At 39.8% G+C, this 20,954-nt stretch overlaps 1 protein-coding gene across 3 annotated transcripts in view; it reads right to left on the bottom strand.

The window, feature by feature from the left end:
• Positions 1–3,400: 3,400 nt before the first annotated feature.
• Positions 3,401–20,954, bottom strand: part of lman1 (lectin, mannose-binding, 1) — a 57,092-nt gene continuing 39,538 nt past the window's right edge. Inside the window, exons 11-13 of one of the 3 annotated variants that reach the window (XM_078220313.1) lie at positions 10,181–10,325; positions 7,872–7,993; positions 3,401–4,982 (exon numbers count right to left, since the gene is read on the bottom strand). In XM_078220313.1, coding sequence (XP_078076439.1) covers positions 4,946–4,982; positions 7,872–7,993; positions 10,181–10,325 — 304 coding nt within the window. In that variant the 3' untranslated portion in view covers positions 3,401–4,945. Of the gene's footprint in view, positions 4,983–7,871; positions 7,994–8,887; positions 8,969–10,180; positions 10,326–20,954 lie in introns of those variants that run through there. The other 2 variants (XM_078220323.1, XM_078220332.1) reach the window with 2 other exon arrangements.

Below are 20,954 nucleotides of genomic sequence, written 5' to 3' on the forward strand. Positions count from 1 at the left end.
AGTGGTTAGCACTGCTGCTTCACAGCGCCAGGGACCTGGGTTCGATTCCCGGGTTAGGACACTGTCTACATGGAGCTTGCACGTTCTGCGCGGGTTTCCTCCAGGTGCTCCAGTTTCCTCCAACAGTCTGAAAGATGTGCGGGTTAGGTGCATTGACCTGAACAGGCGCCAGACTGTGGCTACTAGGGGAATTTCACAGTAACTTCATTGCAGTGTTAACGTAAGGCTACTTGTGACTTAAATAAACTTTACTTTGAAGATGGAGCTCCTTGAAGGTAGTCAATGAACAGTCATGTACAATAATTCAACACCTTTAGGTAAGTCAACTGTTTTGAAGTTGTTCTTTAAGTTTGCAGATATCAGTTTTTTGGCGTTTTAATATAATGTTGCATACAGATACAAAGATCAGAAGCTGGACAGCTAACCTCAGTGAATAAAATTAATTCACTGACTCAAGACTAGCTACATGAAGTCCTCTTGCAATGAGGCGCCGTAAACAGTGGCAGCTGTTTTCCCCATAGACTGAAATGTGCAGATCATGTTTTACAAACAGATTCATCCAACCTTTATGTTTGCTTATGAACTCGGTTGCATGCTCCCTGGAGGTTTTAAACTGTAGTTAGAGGACACAATCATCAAGTCATTTTTGTTGCCCAGAGTTTGCATGTTTTTAAAAGCAGATAATGACTGAGGCAGTAATGGAAGCATTCATTTTTAAAAATAAAACTTTATAGCTTAACTATGCAGAACCATTTTATTATGTTTCACCATGACAAGGTGTTTTCTTTAAAGTGTGATTTATAGCCTGAAAATTAAAACATCATCCAAATATTTCATTTTTTGGGAAGAAATGAGGAAAGAAAACCCCCAATTTTCAAGAAATTTCATGTCTGACCCTCAATATATGACTTTGGGCATGGTATAATTCTCCCGGTTGAAAACAGAGCAGTTCACACAATCAACCTCCACTCAAGAGTTTCATACTATTGTTTCGGACTGATACATCACGACATTTGGGAAAGCATACTTCTACAGGCATTTTTTTCTATCGTCATATCAAAACAAGTGACCGAATCACAGAGTTGTTACAGTGCAGGAGGTTGTTCAGCTCATCATCACTGGTTTTTTATGTAGGAGCAACTCATTTAGTGCCATTGTCCACCTTCTCCTTATAACCCTGCACATCTTCCTCTACAAATAATAGTTTTAATTCCTTTTTGAATGTTTCAACTGAATCTGCCTCCACTGCACTCAGGCAGTGCATTTCAGACCTTAACCACTTGCTTTATCGCTACATGATAAAGCTTCACCTCACATCGCTTTTGCTTCCTTTGCCAATTACTTAAATCTGTGCCCCATCATTCTCCATCCTTTCACAAGTAGGAACAGTTTCTTCCCATCTATCCTGTCCAGACCTCAATATTTTGAATACCTCGATCAGAACCATACTCATGAATTTATTTTCTGCACCCTCTCCAATACATTCATATTCTTGCTAAAGTGCGGCATCCCTCCAGCTGAACTTGAACTAGTGTCTTATACAAGTTCAACAACCTCCTCACTCTTGTACTCTATGCCCCTATTAATAAAGCCTATGGATATGTGCGCTTTGTTAACCGTCTGCCCTGCCATCTTCAATGACTTGTGAACAAATATACCAAGGTCCCACTGCTCCCGCATCTCCTTTAGAGTTGTGCCCTTTATTTTATATTGTCTCTCCATATTCTTCCTACCAAAATGAATATTCTTATCTGCCACCCTTTTCACCCATTCATCAATTTCTCTATGCTCTTTTGAAATTCTGTATGATCTTCCTCGGTTCACAATCCTTCCAAGTTTTCTATAATCCCCAAAATTTTCAAATTGTACCCTGTACACCAAGGTCTAGGTTATCAACATAAACTCAGGAAAGGCAAGGATCCCAACACTGACCCCTGGAGAATTCCACTGTAAACTTTCCTGCAGACTTAAAAACAACCACTAACCACTACTGTTTCCTGTCACTGAGCCAATTTCCATGTTGCCTCTGTCCCTCTTATCCCATAAACTATTGTTCACAAGTCTGTTGTTGAGCACTGTGTCAAATGCCTTTTGGAAATGCATGTACACAACAACATTGCTCTCATCAACCATCTGTTATTTTATTCCTTCATGGGATGTGGGTGAATTGCTGAAGGAATTGGTGAAGGAACACAAAGTATCCATTTAAAACCAGTTACGCCCTCTGCCTCCATCCATAAATCTCCTTCTTGACCCGAATCACCCCTACTCCTTTTACTATTAAATACCAACAAGATTGAGGTTTTCTTTGGTCAGCTGCCAGTCTCTTTTCACACTCCCTCCTTGCTTCTATTATTTGTTTTTTTCACCTTCCTTCTGAACCTTCTATATTCTGCTTGGCTCTTACCAGACATACCATAAAAACACACGATCTTCTTTACCATAATTTCTATCTTGCTCATCATTAAACAAGCTCTTTTGCTTGTCCTAGCATTCCCTTTTGAGAAAACCTACTTTTATTGAGCCTGAACTCTTCTTTCAAGGTAACCCATCGTTCAGCACTGTTTGTCTTGCCAACCTTTGACTCAGACTTATTTTGTCCAGATTCCTTCTTGCTCTTTAAACCAACCTGGGTTCTATGATACTTCTAGAAGCCTCTCAATTCATCCAACCCACCAGCAATTTAGATAAGAGGATCGGGGTGCCATTTTTCAAAGGCTGCAGCAGAGAGAATTCACCGCAGAAACCCTCCTCCTTCACGCTACAAGGATAGTGTGTTGGGGGGGGGGGGGGGGGGGGGGGGGGCGCAGGCATGACCCACTCCACAACCCCCCCCCCTCCCCCTCAACCTCAGCTCTGTACTCACTCCAGCTTCACTGGAAGACCAGTCATAATTCACACCATTCTGCCACTGTGGATGGATCTTGTGATGGAGGGGAATGATTCAGGTTCAGGGCCCAATGTGGGCCTTATAAATATGACCAGTAATAAAATCAGAAACTATTGCAAATACTCAGCAGGTCAGACGGCATCTATGGAGTGAAACAGAGCCTGAAACATTGGGTCACAACTTCCTCAGTTGTAATTAGCTGCAGCTTTCCACACCATACCGACTTATCTGCACTGAAGTTCTTCCGCCTGTCTGGCCTGGGCTTCCTGACTCGGTCTGACTCGAGCAGCACAGCAGGGCCCTGGTTTCAGTAACAAAGTTTGAAAGAAGCAGAGCGAAGGAGAACATACTCTTTTTTTAAAAATAGCACTAAGAATCATAAAACATTGGTGGTAAGTGCCCACAGTCAAATGAATGGGAAGTGTGGGGTGTACATGAGGGGGTGGACACAGGTTGAGGGGGTGAGTATCCCTTGCAGGGCTCAGTCAGGGCATTTAAAATCGTTAGGCTGAAGTTCAAAGTGGTTTTATTTCTTCTGATTGAATAACTATTTGCACATCACTGGCAAAACCATCCAAAATAAGCAATTTAAAATGCTTTGTAGGTAGTTCCCAGGGCAGCACAATTGTTCAGAGGAAGTTAGTACTGCTGGACAATTGATGAACCCTTAGCTGAGAACTTCCAAGAGGGATTCCCCAGCGCATATTTTGGGTTACCACTCCCCCCCCCCCCCCCAAATCCGACACTGGGGAGACAGGAAGTTACCAAACATTATTTCTCTCCACAGATGCTGTCCGACCTTCTGGGTATTTCTAGCATGTTGTGTTTTTATTTCAGATTTCCAGCATTTCCACTTAACCAAATGACTTTAGTTCATGTATGATTTTTTCCAATGGTGTCAAATGGAGACATTTGTAAAACACAGTTTTTCTTCAGATAAGTGCTTGAATAATTTATTGCCTTGTTGTCATTATAATGGTTAGTCAAGATACTTGTGCTTAAAAGACCTAAATTATAGAAAGGAAGACACAAGTCAAAGGTGTTGGAAAAGAAGGAATAAAAAGCAGGTGACAGTATCATAAATCTGAATTTCAGGACAGTGCAAATATATGGCAGAGGAAGGTCAGATATGATGACAGCTGGGAGGATGACGGAGGAGAGGAAAGTTCAAAGAAGCACTCATCATATGATTAAAAATAAAGCTCAAACAGACATTTGGGACTACAGAGTGGCAAATTTTGGTATCTTTTGTTGTTCAAATATCTGGATGTCCCATCAAGAAGGGATAGAAAAATTACAAAATATTTAGGCTTTATAAATCACTTAATTGTTGCAAGGAAAACATTTGACACACACAAGAAAAGGAAATCAATTTTTTCAGAAGCCACTAACAATGTAGATGTAAAACTTCGATCAGAGGTCAAAGGATCAGAACAGAGAAGAATAATCTGCAGATAAATTCAAAAATTAAAAAAGCCTCAAGCGTAATTTTCTCCCCCAACTCCCAAAGCACGAGGGGCAAGAAATACAAAAACATTCTAGATTGGAGAAAAATCACAGGGAAAAAGTTCAAACATGGTTGTAAAATGGGTACTCTTACAATATGCTAACTGTGAAGCATTAAAAAAAGGCACAGACAGTGAAGCAATATAATTGTAAAACCAAACAATGCTTTTTGGCACCTAAGTATTTCTATCCAGTGCTTGTCAACTCATCTGAGGAATCTCCAAAATGAACTGAAATCGGCATCTTAGTTATTGCTGTTTTCCTATAAAATGTACATTTCCTCAATGTAAACGTCTATTTAATTCTTCTGTAGCTTCATAACTCCACAATGCAGAACTGAAAAAAATGAATTTAATCGTCCACAGCTTCATCTTTAGCTGCAGAAAAATAATGTGCCCAAAATAGCCTTTACAATTCTCAAAATGAAATAATATACCACAATAACTTAAGTTTGTTGAAAAATATTTTTTTTTAAAAAAGTCCATCATTTACAGTTTTCCTTTGTTTCATTCCAGGACACTAACAAAGTAAAAACTAAGAACAATTACGTCAAAAGAACTTCTTTGCGGCTGCTTCTTGCTGGCTCCTGTGTAAGAAAGGAATAATTATTAGTGTTTTAAAAACTGTGATCACACAGATTACAGAATTGTACTATACAAGTGGAGGAAAGTTCTCAAGAATGCTGTAGAACATGGGGTGGGGGACTGACTGAAGAATAACATTTCCAGTTTACAAAGTAGCTTTTTCGTAAAGGCTAGAACCATGTCAGTTGATCTCTTGCAGAATTCTTCATCAAAGAATTAATCATTGTGATGTAATCACAAAAGGGCAATAAATCAGTAGCAATTTCTCAGAACACACACCAATATCTAAAATGTTTGTTATCCAAATTAGAGATATTCTAAAGGCATATTTTCTGTTCTTTTTAAATGTGTATCAAATAATCATAGTGCTTGATACTTTTTAAACGCATTTTACACCAAGTTCACTTTTGTCATGCCAATGGTACTGTACATGTGCAAATTAATGTCTGAAGAATACAACTAAATTACAAAGGGATTTGAAATCACAGAAAAAATAAAATAGACAAACAATATAAGAGGAATAGATACAGTTAGAGGGTAGCAAGAGAGATACATAAAATTCATAACCATTCATAGTAAAAAGAATGCTAAAGAACAGGTTAAACGGTAAAACTATTACAGAAGTGTCCAGAGGGGCAATTTTTTCCACAGGGCGGTGAGTGTCTGGAACAAGCCGCCAGAGGTAGTAGTAGAGGCGGGTACAATTTTGTCTTTTAAAAAGCGTTTAGACAGTTACATGACTAAGATGGGTATAGAGGGATATGGGCCAAATGCGGGCAATTGGGATTAGCTTAGGGGTTTAAAAAAAAAGGGTGGCATGGACAAGTTGGGCCAAACGGCCTGTTTCCATGCTGTAAACCTCTAAGACACTATGACTCTGAGATGAAGCAGGATATAATATATTGAACCAATTCATCAAAATATCAGTTGTCAGCAAGTCAGCCAATTCTGATCATAACAAGATATTTTATAATATAGACAAAAAAGGGTTTAAGATAAAGAATGGATTAAATATTCTCAAGGCACTTGTGATACTTCCTAGAATCAGCAAGAAATTAAAAAGAGGAAACTTGTGATGTTTTGGCTCATGATTTTAGAGCTCTATCAACATTGAAATAAAGTTTTTTTTAAGTGTCATAAGTAGGCTTACATTAACGTTGCAATGAAGTTACTGTGAAAATCCCCTAGTCACCACACCCCGACACCTGTTCGGTTACACTGGGGGAGAATTTAGCATGGCCAATAACCTGCACATCTTTCGGACTATGGGAGGACACCGTGAGCACCCGGAGGAAACCCACAAAGACACGGAGAAAATGTGCAGACTCCGCACAGTCACCCAAACCAGGAATCAAACCCAAGTCCCTGGCTTGTGAGGCAGCAGTGCTAACCACTGTGCAACTATGCATGGACATGGATAACAAAGAGTTTCAATATTCAAAACAGAGTTGGTTATGATCATAGTAGTTATAAATCAATTAGTCCACCAACTGTGATGGAGAAAATGTTTTAGATGGTATTCAATGGAATACATAATCAGGAAGGATATATAAATAGCAAAGTCAAACCAGACAAATTTACTGAAGTTTTTTGAGGAAGTAGCTAAACTTGAGGACCAGGCTAATCCAATAGATATGGCACACAGATTTTCTATAGATATTAGACAAAACCTTACTGATGGATCAAAAAAATGGCAAAACATGTGATAGTGGCCTGTTTTTACTTTAGATTTCCAGAATCTGCAGTATTTTGCTGTAATGAAGTTCTAAATCATGTTGGTCAATCAAGAAGCCAGTTCTCGAGTACTACATACAGTTTTTGTGGCATTTATATGCAGTTGAAAACAATCTCAAAGATGAGCAGGATGATCAGAAGGCCAAGTTATGAAGAAAGGCTATTAAGCTATTAAATATTTTCACGAAAGGATATTATACAGGTCTTAAAAACAAAAATAGTTTTAATTACCCATTAGGGAAGACAAAAGCAATGAAGAGACAACCATTACAAGATAATGTAAAATTTACATTCTTTGAACATTAGAGATTAGGAATTGCTCTCCCAAATGATACTGGGTATGTGAAAGAGTTGGAGTAGAAATTTAATTTGGGGTGAATGGATACCTTTAAAATGATCAAGGAGGAAAGATAAGCTGTTGAGTGGTGGTAGGGAGAAAATAAAAGTGGGGACAACATGAGAGCAGCAGTTTTGTTAGATATTTTAAGGGCAAGATGTGCAGTATTTTTGTAAATAGTGGCAGTGAACAAAGTCCATGATGCATTAATCATAAATGGATGTTGGATGAAGCATGCTTTATAGGTTGATGCCTTTTTCCAGCATTATGTTCGTCTTGATTTCACCTCATTTTGTACAAATTAATCAGCGTTCAATACAGTATTAGGCTTGGCCTGGCTTTTCGTTACTCTAGTTGGTGTTTGACTCTTAACTGCCGTCTGAAATAGTCTGGCTAGCCACTCAGTTCAAGGGCAACTCGGGATTGACAATGAATGCTGGCCTTGCCAGCAAAGTCAACATCACATGAAAAAAAGTTAACTATATAGTATCAGGTATTTACAGAAATAATTTTTCAAAGTTTGACTAATGGAAAGGATGAACTTCCATTAAAAATACACAAGATTAATTGAACAAGTGCAACATTAAGATTTTTGTAACAGCAAGATGCAAAGCTAATTTGGTTGCATCATTGGACCATGTTCTTTCAGAGAAATTGGACTGTCTTTGAACTTCACAGCATTTAGCCAAAGAGGAAATGGTAGTGAACATAGCACATCTACATATCTTCTGACAGTTTGCATACATTAGAAATTAGATTTGGCATTTGAATTTTTGAAAGTATAAATAAAAATCTACTTCAACAATACAAGTATACTTACCGATACATGATATAACCAATAAACAATACGGTTTGAACTGCCACAAACATGAAGAAATGAGTTGTAGACAAACATGATGGGAATGGGGGCAATTCTGGACATTTCGGCTTTTCAATGTTATTCTGTTAAAGAGAAGACAAAGAAGACAATAACAATTAGTCCCAAATTAAAACTAGCATTGGTTATGGTACAGTGGAATCTGCCCTCAAGATTGCCTTTAAAAAGCACAAACACATCTGTAGTGAGCACATTTGTCTCAACGATCAATTATGACACTAACACACATTAGCTGATTATATAGAACAGTTACTTGTGCATTTTATATTGTGGCCATTGATCAAGCCATTCACTATTAAAGACACAAATTTGCAGCTGCACAGTCAAGATTCAGAAAGTTATAGTCGCTGCATCATCTTGCACAATATTTCCTGTAAGGGCTGACCAGAATGAGTTCAGTAGAATGTTTGGATCAATCTTTCTAAAGAATCTATGTAAAAGACTTGTGCATACATTGTGTTACTAGGAGATCAGGCTGAAAGAAATGTCATTGAACTGAGTCACTAACTGTTTGTTTCTCTGCAGATCTGCTGAATGTTTGCATCATTTTGTTTTTATTTCAGATTCTCAGCATCTGTAGTATTTTGCATTTTGATGATGATTGCTTGGAGTTGTGTAGTGCATGGAGTGGAGGAGATTTAGCATATTTTCTTGAGGATGTCATAACCTCAGATGTCTTCTTGCCCAGAAGAACTAGATGCATGCTCATAAGGTGTCAAAACATATGTGTAAAGTTGCAAGTGGACAGCATATAACAAAGGCTGGCTGTGAAGTGAGGGAAACAAACACTTCATGTTCCATAAATCATTTAACTCAAATCCAGAGAACATTTATGCTTTACCTCAATTTAAATATTAAAAATGGGATATTTGGCTGGAAACTGTATTCTGCAATTAATTTACCACAATCAAAACGGCAAGCAATGCACAAAACCAATTTTGTGGCTTCAGTCAACTTACTGGAATGGACCAAATGTTGGATAAAGTTGCACTGTGTAAGTCAGCAATGTTTTAAGAGTTTTGTATTGTTAAAATTCGCTCCTACACAACAGAATAAAATATTTGTAATTTCATGTTCTTTCCATTTTACCAAAGATTAGTGCTAGAGGAAAGAAGGATAGTCTGGTATTAAAAGACTAATAAAATCAGGATGGACTAATTTAGAAATGAATATAGTACAGAAAAGGTAGGGTGTACCTGGAATTACAAAAGGTACAGATGCAGATAAACACATCTAACCACTGTTAGAGATTTTAAATATGTATTTTTGAAAGAATTCTGTACATGTTGGCCAAATACAGACTCCAGAAGGTATAATGGGATGAAAACTAAGTGAGATGAACAACATTCTTTAAGAACAATGTGGCCACAGAGCATAGATTTTTATTAATATAGTTCCCAGAGACTAAATGAATGGGACAATTAATTTTCTACTGATAAGGGATGCTTAGCAGGCAGTGAGAACGGCAACTCTTGAACTCTACGGACAGTGAGAAACTACCTTTGAACTCTATAACTTACGTATTGGAGGTTGCTAAGAGACAAGTGGGTGGGAGCTTCCGGATTCTACAGACCAATGAATTCTCATGTTGCCAGACAGTAGGATGCAATTGGTCAAGCTAAATAATCTATATTAACATGATTGTCCACCTGGACAGAATAAGCAGACAGATGATTTCTGAAGAAGTATAATTACAGAATGTCTTGATAATTTATTAGAATAATTTGAGCTGTGTAAATTGCTCTCTCATATATGTGGACCAGGCCTGGGCAAAATAAAGTACATCTTCAACTAGAATTTATGCCTCCGTGAGTTCTTTGTATTTGCTGAGCTTAGAGAAATCTCACAAAAAAGCCAGCATAATACTTAGGCCTCTGAAAAATTCCTACTTTTGGATTCACTGAACTTGTTAATATGATGTATAGAAGCGGTCAACGTAAAACCCTACATGCATTTATGACCATAAGTTAGCGTTTCTTTTCAGAACAATACAAAGAGAAAATTACAGTCAACTAAAGATAATTTGGGGCATGAAATGTTTTACTGTACAAAATTAAAATACTTGGTGGGATTTTCCAACCCTTCTTGCCGGTGGGTTCCCCGTCACAGTGCAGGACAGGCATATAAAATGCCGTAGACTTCGGCAGGACTGGAATATTTCACCCACGGTTAATGGCAAGCCGTTTTCACTGCTGGAAAATCCCACCATAATTTCCAAAATATAAAATATTAGATTTAAAAGCAATACTTACATTTCTCTGTACTAATGCAGCTAGATCTCTTTTAACTGTATGAAGGTTTTCTTTTATGTCAGTGAAATGTTGCATTGTTTCATAACCGCCAGTTGCACCACCTGGAAGTTGAGCTGCTTGATTCAGGGCATTAGCTACGGAATTCCTATTAATAAATACAATATACAAACCCCAGTAAGAATATTTAAAGACATCTGCTACATTTAATAACCTGTTTAAGATTATATAGTTTTGACATAGGGTCATCATCATCCAGAAGTGTTAACTCTGTTCTGTTCCATAGATGCTGCCTGACCTTTTGTGTATTTACAGCATTTCTGCTATGTAATTGCAAATAAAACATATTCCATAACCTCAGAATATCCCAGAGTACTTTCCAGCTGTAGTCACTAATGCGTGGGTGATGGGTGGCACGGTGGCAGTGTGGTTAGTTAGCACTGCTGTCCCACAGCACCAGGAACCCGGGTTCAAGTCTGGCCTTGGGTCACTGTCTGTGTGGAGTTTGCACGTGCTCCCATGTCTGTGTTGGTTTCCTCTGGGTGCTCCAGTTTCTTCCCACAATCCAAAGATGTGCAGGTTAGGTGGCTTGACCATGCTAAGTTACCCCTCAAGTGTTCCAAGATGTATAGGTTAGGGGAATTAGCATGGTAAATATGTGTGGTGATGGGGATAGGGCAGAGGTTTGGCCTGGGTAAGATGCTCCGTCAGAGAGAGTCGGTGCAGACTTGATGGGCCAAATGGCCTCCTTCTGCACTGTAGGGATATGATTCAAAATAGGAAACCTGGCAGCCAACATGCACACTGGGTTTCACGAACTGTAATAAAAATCAATGATTAAGTCAATTGTTTCAGACGTTGGTCAAGGATAAATATCGATATATAACCCCATGGAATCTCTTACACCCACCCAAGGAAGCAGATGGAGTCTCCATTGAAGATCGCATCTAAAAATAAAACTGAACTTTAGGTAGTGCAGTACTACTCTGTACTACAATGATTTTGCGTTTAAATCTCTGGAGTGGGGCCTGAATTCTCAACCTGACTTCATGGCCCACCTTGTTCAAATTGTCCAATCAAGTAGATTGCTACAGATTTCATCAATATTGTTCATGCATTAGGAGATAAGGGTCACTCTCAGACAATCCCTTGAGACTGGCAAACAGTCTCACCTGGTCTGTGCTGATATTTTAGTTAAATCTTTTAATCAAAACTGAAGTCCAACTGAGGTGACTCTGGTGCAAGATTGCTGCTCCTGTGGGTTTTTGTTCAAGTATACCCATAAATATTTTAATTAACAGTTTGAGGTAAAGGTAGTTCTACTGCCTATAGTCAGCTCTTTGCTTTAAAAATTGGACAGCCCAAAAAATCCAGCAACTCCAATTGAAGCAAACAAGGCTAAAGCAGTACAAGAATACAGATGAAGGATCAAACTGCTCATGTTAAAACAAGCTGGACTATTATACTAGTGTTGAGAGTTGACAGTAATTTAATGAGCATTAAAAAATAAACAGAAAAGACACAAAAATATTGTGAAAGTAAAGTACACAAAGGGAAAAGTGGTGACTCTGATTTAAAATATCCATGATTTTTAAAAAGTTTTTAAACATTGGGAATGTTTCTCTTCCACTTATGGGAGCAAATACTTCAAATTCGGTACATTTTAAAAAAACAATTTGCAATTTTTTGGAAATAAATGATTTTATTAAGTAAAAGGCATCGAGAGATTGTGCAATGCCTCTTCACTGTTCGAAAGTAGATTAAAATGAAAGCTAGAGGCATTTTTATTGGGCCTTTAATCCCTGTCTGTTAACATAATACACAATCATGAATTTGATCTTCAAACCATTCCTCAATTAATCTGTCTGAAACCATACATTTCTCTCAGATTGGGTCCCCATAAATCTCTACTCACTGTCAAATATCAATAGGAAAGTAGAGAAAAGAATATTCTTGATAGTAAATAGTAATTTTGTAAATCCAAGCATGTATTTCACTTTACAGCTATCAAGCATTCAATCATTTCATGTTTTGATGCCATTTTAAAATGAGTACAGCTGCAAAAATTGAACACTTCTCAAACAAAAGGTTTGAACTTAAACTAATGCATAATTTAGTGGGAGGGAAAAAATTACAAAGAAATGCACTTCAACATAAATGAAGAGCAGCAGAACCAGAGAACATGCTTGATGCGGGTAAAGCATTACTTACATTATAGATTTGTAATCAGTTTCAATTAACATTCCTTTCTCTTTGTAATCTATTGTTATATTCTATAGTTCCTGCATTCTAAAATAACAGCCTAAATCTGTTAGCTGATTGTTTTAATCTTTCACGGGCATCTGGATTTGCCCTTAAGAAAGTTGTGAGCTGCCTTCTTGGTGTAACCGAGTGGCTTGGTAGGCATTCAGAGTTTAGTCAATAGAAAACCATATTGTTGGGAGTCACATACAGACCAGACATTACTGAACCGGATGGGGTTTTAATGAAAATCTAGTAGTATTAGTAATGGTGACAACTAAACTAGCTTTATTCCAGATTCATTGATTTAATTACATTCCCCAGCTGTTGGTGGAATTAGAACTTCTGGCTCTAGATCTTTGGTCCAGGCGCCTGGATTATTTGTCCAGTAACTGTTACCACACTCCATTACTCTGAAAAAACCCATACAAAGTCTATAGGCAAGTACAGTACTGCTGATGGCAAAATCCGGTGCATTCACTTCTGATTTCATCATTATTTTAATTACCAATTCCTTTATTGTATTTTCCAAATTCAAATGATTAGATTGAGGCTTTACAGCTATTCTGTGTACCTCAATTCATTGCTCATGTTTTTAAAGCTGAAGAGTGATTTTAAAATGTAATCAAAAAGAATATTTAGATAAAGTAAAATATATGACGACAGGACTGGGAATCATAGAACCCCTACCATGCAAAAAGAGGCCATTTGGCCCATCGAGCCTGCACCGACAACAATCCCACCCAGGCCCTATCCCTGTAACCCCATGTTGCACAGTGGTTAGCATTGCTGCTTCACAGCGCCATGGACCCAGATTCGGTTGCTGGCTTGGGTCACTGTGTGGAGTTTGCATGTTCTCCCCGTGTCTGCATGGGTTTCCTCCGGGTGCTCCGGTTTCCTCCCACATTCTGAAAGACATGCTGGTTAGGTGCATTGACCCAAACAGACGCCGGAGTGTGGCGAATCAGGGAATTTCACAGAAACTTCATTAATGTAAGCCTTACTTGCGAGTAATAAGTAAACTTTACTTTAACTTTTAATCCGCCTGTCACTAAGGGGCAATTTGGCACGGCCAATCAACCTAACTCGCACATCTTTGGATTGTGGGAGGAAACCGGAGCACCCAGAGGAAACCCACGCAGACATGGGGAGAACGTGTAAACTCCACACAGACAGGGAAACCGTAAAACATTCTGCAGTTTTGTCCCTCGAAACCACAGGAAGGTGAGCCGGGGGTGGGGGGGGGGGGGGAGGGGGGGGAGGAGGAATTTAATCAGAGGTGTACAAAATTATGAGCAGCCCAAAAAGAGTGAATGGGAATAATCTTTTTCTGTGACCAAGAGGTCAATAGGCAATGGGTATAGATTCGTAGAAGAATTAGAGGAGAGTTTATGGTCAGGCCAAAAAAAGTGGTAGAAGCAAAAACCCTCAATTGCATTAAAAAAAAAACTTGGATATACACCTATAATAATATAGACCAAGAATTGGAAAGTGGGATTAAGTTGAATAGGTTTTTTTTGGACTAGCTTAGAAAAGTTACAGCCCATTCTATGTTCCTGTTATTAATTGAATACCAAGGTTCCTCAAATCGAGAAATTTCTCAGTCTCTCGCCATTCAAAAAAAAATTCTGCCTTTCTATTTTTCTTAAAGTAGTTAACTTCATTTCTCCACATCATCTTCCATCTGCCATGTTTTTTCCCACTTGCTTAACCTACCTATACATCACTGTAGCCTCTCGTGCATTTCGTTCACAGCTTACCTTCCCACCTAACTTGTATCAGCAAACTTATGATCACGTCACGGAATGTAAAGTATCTAAGTCATTGATATAGGTAGCAATTAAATCCAAGCACAGATCCTTGCATATGAATAGTTGCATGTCAATTTAAAAATACATAAGCATTGTATGAAACTTATTGATCTGAAAAGTTAACTCCGAATCCATGGAGAGAAAAAGTCTGACCGGAGTATTGAATTTGTTTAAAAATTTCAAATTTCCAACATTCACATTATTTGCTTTAACACTTTTTCTTTCATAAATCATAATTAGAGATTCACTCATTTTAAGTACCCGGTTACCATATCCTCAACAGCAGATTCTTGAAGACCTACCAGAGCATCCGACAGTAACACATATTCCACCCTGTTGAATTTCAGCCACCTTCAAAAAGGGCTAAATATTTCTGCACTTTTTCAATAGCTTTGCAATTTCTGGAAGGTCGGTCTTCAATTACGCCTTTTAATCTCTAATATTGTTTCTATTATTTGCCTTCAAGAGAGATTTTAATGAGACAGTTCTGTGATTTCAGCAAATAGCGACACCCACAAAGGATGAAGATTGAAGACAGGGCTACAACACTGCAGCATCAACTGAGAAGTAGGTATGAGCCAAGGTATAGAAAAAGTGTTCAACAAATTCCAATGTCTCTTCTTCAACATACATACAAGAGGTGGAATATTTGATTGACCACGTGTGGGCTGGTTGTGCAACATTCAAGGACAACACAGCCTTGTTCAACTCTGGTCTAGATTTTGAAGACATCTTGTTTCAAATCTCCCAATCAAGACAGCTGTAGTCATAATCACCATGAAGCAATTGTAGGGCAGCACAGTGGCACTGCTGCCTCACAGCACCAGGGATCCGGGTTCGATTCCTGGCTTGGGTGATTATCTGTGTGGAGTCTGCACGTTCTCCCTGTGTCTCCGTGGGTTTCCCCTGGGTGCTCTGGTTTCCTCCCACAGACCAAAGATGTTTAGGTTAGGTTTATTGGTCATGCTAAATTGCCTCTTAGTATCAGGGAGTTAGCAGGGTAAATAAGTGGGGTTATGGGAATAGGCCCCGAGAGGGATTGTGATTGATGCAGATTCAATGGGCCAAATGGCCTCTTTATGCACTGTAGGGATTCCTTGGACATCCAAATCATTGCAGCACAATCCACAGAGCCTCAATTTATTCGTCAAATGCAAAGAGTTCCTTGTGTGGTTCTTCCATTTTCCTTGGATTTGTCTGGCAAGCAAAGGCCCTGTCAAGGTTCCTCTGGATGGTCTAAAGCCACACTCCCTCTGCAAGGGTTTCCACAGCCACTGGAAATAGACAGTTCCAGAGAATGAGTCAGATTTTGCCGCCACTGGAAGTAGACCATTCAGGATAATGAGTCAGATTTTCCCTGCTATGGGCAAGAAGAAATATCTCGAATTATCTCCTTTCTTGAAGATAATTACAATTGTTGCATTCTTGAAGTAGCGGAGGGAGGGGGAAAAAAAAGTAATTTTTCCTCCCATATCTGTAGGATATGTTTTCTTTTATCCTTTCATAGGATCTTGCCTATACTTGACAATAACATTGGCTGTATGCTCGTCCAATTGCCTTTGAATGGAGTGGTTTGTTAGACTATTCCAGAGATCAGTTAAAAGTCATTGACAAGTCTGGGATCACATAAAGGCAAGTACAGTAAATGACGGTGATCGTATGACCAGGTAAGAACTTCCTTCCAAAAGTACCTTAGTGAATCAGGAGTGTTTTTACAACAGTCAACTATCATAGTTGTCATGGTAACCATCAGAGACTGGCATTATAGTCCAGATTTATCAACTGATATAAAATTGTGTGTGGTGGGATTTGTACAACTATCCTTAGAGCATTAGCCTGGGCCTCTGGGTTACAAGCCAATAACATTAACACTACACCACCATCTTCACTATGCACAGAGTAGTGGTGTGAGCAAAAGTTTAACAACTTTGAAAACCTTAGCTACCACTGGGGCAACAGACTTCGCTCTTCATCTGTTTCATTGCTATTTCAGTTCACCCATGGATTTTACCCATCAGCTGCCACAGTAAATTCATGGTTGAGGAGTTGCAGAATATGTTCTTCCCAGTGTTGATGGACAGTATTGTCATCCTGATGAAGAGAAACACCATCACGTGAGCATGGAATTTTTTGCCCATTTGATCTTGGTTTACAGATGGCTTGGGTGGCTACAAAAAGGGGTTTGCATGTTATGACGGTATTAGTGTTATTGTTCAGGTCAGAAACTCATTTTATGGATCATAAATTAGCATGATATGTTTCACGCAAGAGAGCAACACTGCTTTCAGAAATAAGGTATAGATTTAAATGGATTTAATTTAATGTTCTGTGTAAGGAAAGGGAAGGGTAAAACCTATAGTTAGATTCATGCTGGACAAAGGTGGTTTGTATGTGTGGGGGTAGGTTTCAATTCGAACTGTGTTTTATTGTGCTCAGCGGGGTTTATGGTGTTAAGAGTTAAAATTGAAGCACGTGGCCATTGCTTAGCAACTGATGGCCTTTTTGGCCTGTCAAGTCTGTACCAACTCTGATAGAGCATAACCAGGCTCACCCACCCCCTCCACCCCTGTAACTCCATGCACTTACCCCACTAATCACTCTAACCTACACATCTTGGGTCACAAGGGGCAATTTAGCATGGCCAATTCACCTAGCCTGCACATCTTTGGGCTGTGGGAAGAAACCAGAGCACTCGGAGGAAACCCACGCAGACACCGAGAACACGTGCAAACTCCAGACAGACACCCAAGGCTGGAATTGAACCCAGGTCCCTGGCGCTGTGAGGCAGCAGTGCTAACCACTGTGCCATCTTGTTGCCCATGCCACCAGATAACCAGGGGAGTTGAGACATTAAAAATTTCTTAGGAAGACTAAAGTTAAGAAAACAGATCAATTGTATTTTTCAGGAGAATGAGGAATAAGTGGACAAAGTACTGCGTGAAAGAGACAGCTGCGGTAGCCAGAGTTAAAGTGTGAGAGCAGACTTCAGGAGGTAAATCAAAAGTTTGATGCCATTTCAATAGAGTCTGGAATCAAGAGTTAAAGCAATTGTAAACAATGTGTACAAATTAATGCAAAGAAATCCTGCAGGAGAATTTAAAACCTGGATATATTATTAAAAGTAGAGCAGAAACTTTGTTTGAAAGGTTAATTTGTGAAACCTGGACTGGATATCGGAACATAAACCACTGATAGAAAGTATTGTTGTGAAAGAAGATTTTAAAGTGTGTTTTTTTGGGAGTGGAGTTTGGAATCTACCATGTGACAATCATCTGGGAGGATTTTGAGGAGATATCCACAGACATTCAGAGTGTATTTGGCTAACTGTGTACTTAAACTACAATGGTCTTAGTAACACAAAGTTGCTTTAAAATATACTTGTAATCAATGTTAAATCTGTGTTAATTTGTTACGCTGGAAAGGGCAATTGGCCATACTAAATTGCCCCTTAGTGTTCAAAGATGTGTAGGTTAGGTGAATTGGCTGTGGTAAATACATGGGGTTACAGGGTTAGGGCGGGTGGATGGGCTTGGATAAGATGCTTTTTCAAAGTGTCAATGGGCTGAATGGCCTCCTTCTGCACTGTAGGGATTCGAATAAACAGTTTTAACAAAAAGAAATTAGCGGTTCTGTGACGCTGCTCCTCCATGCTTTTTAAAAAGGAACAAATACTGGATGTCCTTGATAGGTATGTCCCTGTCAGACAGGGAGGAAATGGCCGAGTGAGGGAACCATGGTTCACAAAAGAGGTGGAATGTCTTGTGAAAAGGAAGAGGGAAGCTTATGTAGGGATGAGGAAACAAGGTTCAGATGGCTCGATTGAGGGTTACAAGTTAGCAAGGAATGAGCTGAAAAAGGGGCTGAGGACAGCTAGGAGGGGACATGAGAAGTCCTTGGCGGGTCGGATCAAGGAAAACCCCAAGGCTTTTTACTCTTATGTGAGGAATAAAAGAATGACCAGGGTGAAGTTAGGGCCGGTCAAGGACAGTAGTGGGAACTTGTGTATGGAGTCAGTAGAGATAGGCGAGGTGATGAATGAATACTTTTCTTCAGTGTTCACCAAGGAGAGGGGCCATGTTTTTGAGGAAGAGAAGGTGTTACAGGCTAATAGGCTGGAGGAAATAGATGTTCGGAGGGAGGATGTCTTGGCAGTTTTGAATAAACTGAAGGTCGATAAGTCCCCTGGGCCTGATGAAATGTATCCTAGGATTCTGTGGGAGGCAAGGGATGAGATTGCAGAGCCTTTGGCGTTGATCTTTGGGTCCTCGCTGTCCACGGGGATGGTGCCAGAGGACTGGAGAATGGCGAATGTTGTTCCTCTGTTTAAGAAAGGGAATAGAAATGACCCTGGTAATTATAGACCGGTTAGTCTTACTTCGGTGGTTGGTAAATTGATGGAAAGGGTCCTTAGGGATGGGATTTACGACCATTTAGAAAGATGCGGATTAATCCGAGATATTCAGCACGGATTCGTGAAGGGCAAGTCGTGCCTCACAAATTTGATAGAATTTTTTGAGGAGGTAACTAAGTGTGTTGATGAAGGTAGGGCAGTTGATGTCATATACATGGATTTTAGTAAGGCGTTTGATAAGGTCCCCCATGGTCGGCTTATGATGAAAGTGAGGTGGTGTGGGATAGAGGGAAAGTTGGCCGATTGGATAGGTAACTGGCTGTCTGACCGAAGACAGAGGGTGGTGGTCGATGGAAAATTTTCGGATTGGAGGCAGGTTGCTAGCGGTGTGCCGCAGGGATCAATGCTTGGTCCTCTGCTCTTTGTGATTTTTATTAATGACTTAGAGGAGGGGGCTGAAGGGTGGATCAGTAAATTTGCTGATGACACCAAGATTGGTGGAGTAGTGGATGAGGTGGAGGGCTGTTGTAGGCTGCAAAGAGACATAGATAGGATGCAAAGCTGGGCTGAAAAATGGCAAATGGAGTTTAACCCTGATAAATGTGAGGTGATTCATTTTGGTAGGACAAATTTAAATGTGGATTACAGGGTCAAAGGTAGGGTTCTGAAGACTGTGGAGGAACAGAGAGATCTTGGGGTCCATATCCACAGATCTCTAAAGGTTGCCAGTCAAGTGGATAGAGCTGTGAAGAAGGCCTATAGTGTGTTAGCTTTTATTAACAGGGGGTTGGAGTTTAAGAGCCGTGGGGTTATGCTGCAACTGTACAGGACCTTGGTGAGACCACATTTGGAATATTGTGTGCAGTTCTGGTCACCTCACTATAAGAAGGATGTGGAAGCGCTGGAAAGAGTGCAGAGGAGATTTACCAGGATGCTGCCTGGTTTGGAGGGTAGGTCATATGAGGAAAGGTTGAGGGAGCTAGGGCTGTTCTCTCTGGAGCGGAGGAGGCTGAGGGGAGACTTAATAGAGGTGTATAAAATGATGAAGGGGATAGATAGAGTGAACGTTCAAAGACTATTTCCTCGGGTGGATGGAGCTATTACAAGGGGGCATAACTATAGGGTTCGTGGTGGGAGATACAGGACGGATATCTTTACGCAGAGAGTGGTTGGGGTGTGGAATGGACTGCCTGCAGTGATAGTGGAGTCAGACACTTTAGAAACATTTAAGCGGTTATTGGATAGGCACATGGAGCACACCAGGATGATAGGGAGTGGGATAGCTTGATCTTGGTTTCAGATAAAGCTCGGCACAACATCGTGGGCCGAAGGGCCTGTTCTGTGCTGTACTGTTCTATGTTCTAAGTTATGGTCTTTTGAGCCAGAGTTCCATTCTGATCTTACAATCCCAGTTGGTGTTACAACTGGACAGGAACAGAAGTCTCTTGGGGCTCTCTCTTCCCACATGGCATTTATCATCCATATTTGAATTTGGCTGCAGCTTTGAGCAGTTGGAATGCTGCTTCTTTGATTTTTGACCTCGAGTTGTTCTGCCAAATGAAGTTTACTTGCTTTGCTCCAGGTCATGTGTTTTCCTTGAACATATTCTGGCGATGATAATGCTCAAACCCAATTGTCTGGAATCCAGTGCAGCGCATTTATATGATCCCACTGTTCTGGAACAGAGTTGGATGTGTAAAGATTATCCAGTAGTGGTAGTGAACTACACTTAGAATTTCCTCTTCATTTAGGCTGCTTTAAGGTCAAGACACCGATCACCTTCCTTGAGTTTTGAGCCTAATGACATCATGGTGCTAGATGGAAGCTCATCATTGATTGAACAAGTTTATATGATCGGTCCAGTAGTCGTCAATGCCCCACATGGATCAAGTGATGATCTTTGACCTGAACAATTACATAATTCAGAAGGTGCCAATGTTTTGATTTCGCTTGCCTGCAGCTTTGGCTGGGCTCAGCCATTATCTCAAAAGGGACATTTTTTAAAATTGCCATTAAGTGCAAATTGAGCAGGTAGGTTATTAAATTTTTCCTGTGGCCGTTATACCTAGGGCAGAAATAGGGCTACTTCACAAGAGGAAGAGCAACAAGAACAAGATCACCACCTAGCTGCTCTCAAGTACTATCCAGCAGCCATTTCACTCAATATCCTTTTAACTCAGTTGGCTACCAACAGGAGAGAGAAAAAACTAAGGGCGGTGATTTCTTTTTTCCCCCTGAAATAATTAATGATCCAAGCTCCAACATGACCAAAAAAGTTGGTCAATCAAAAAAGAAAATCCTCTGGATAGCTCTTGAAAGCACAATCCTAGTTTCTGGTGTTCTTAAGAGGATATTACAGATTAATAAATGGGCA

The sequence above is a fragment of the Mustelus asterias genome, chromosome 1, assembly GCF_964213995.1.
Source record: "Mustelus asterias chromosome 1, sMusAst1.hap1.1, whole genome shotgun sequence".
Classification (NCBI taxonomy): Eukaryota; Metazoa; Chordata; class Chondrichthyes; order Carcharhiniformes; family Triakidae; genus Mustelus; species Mustelus asterias.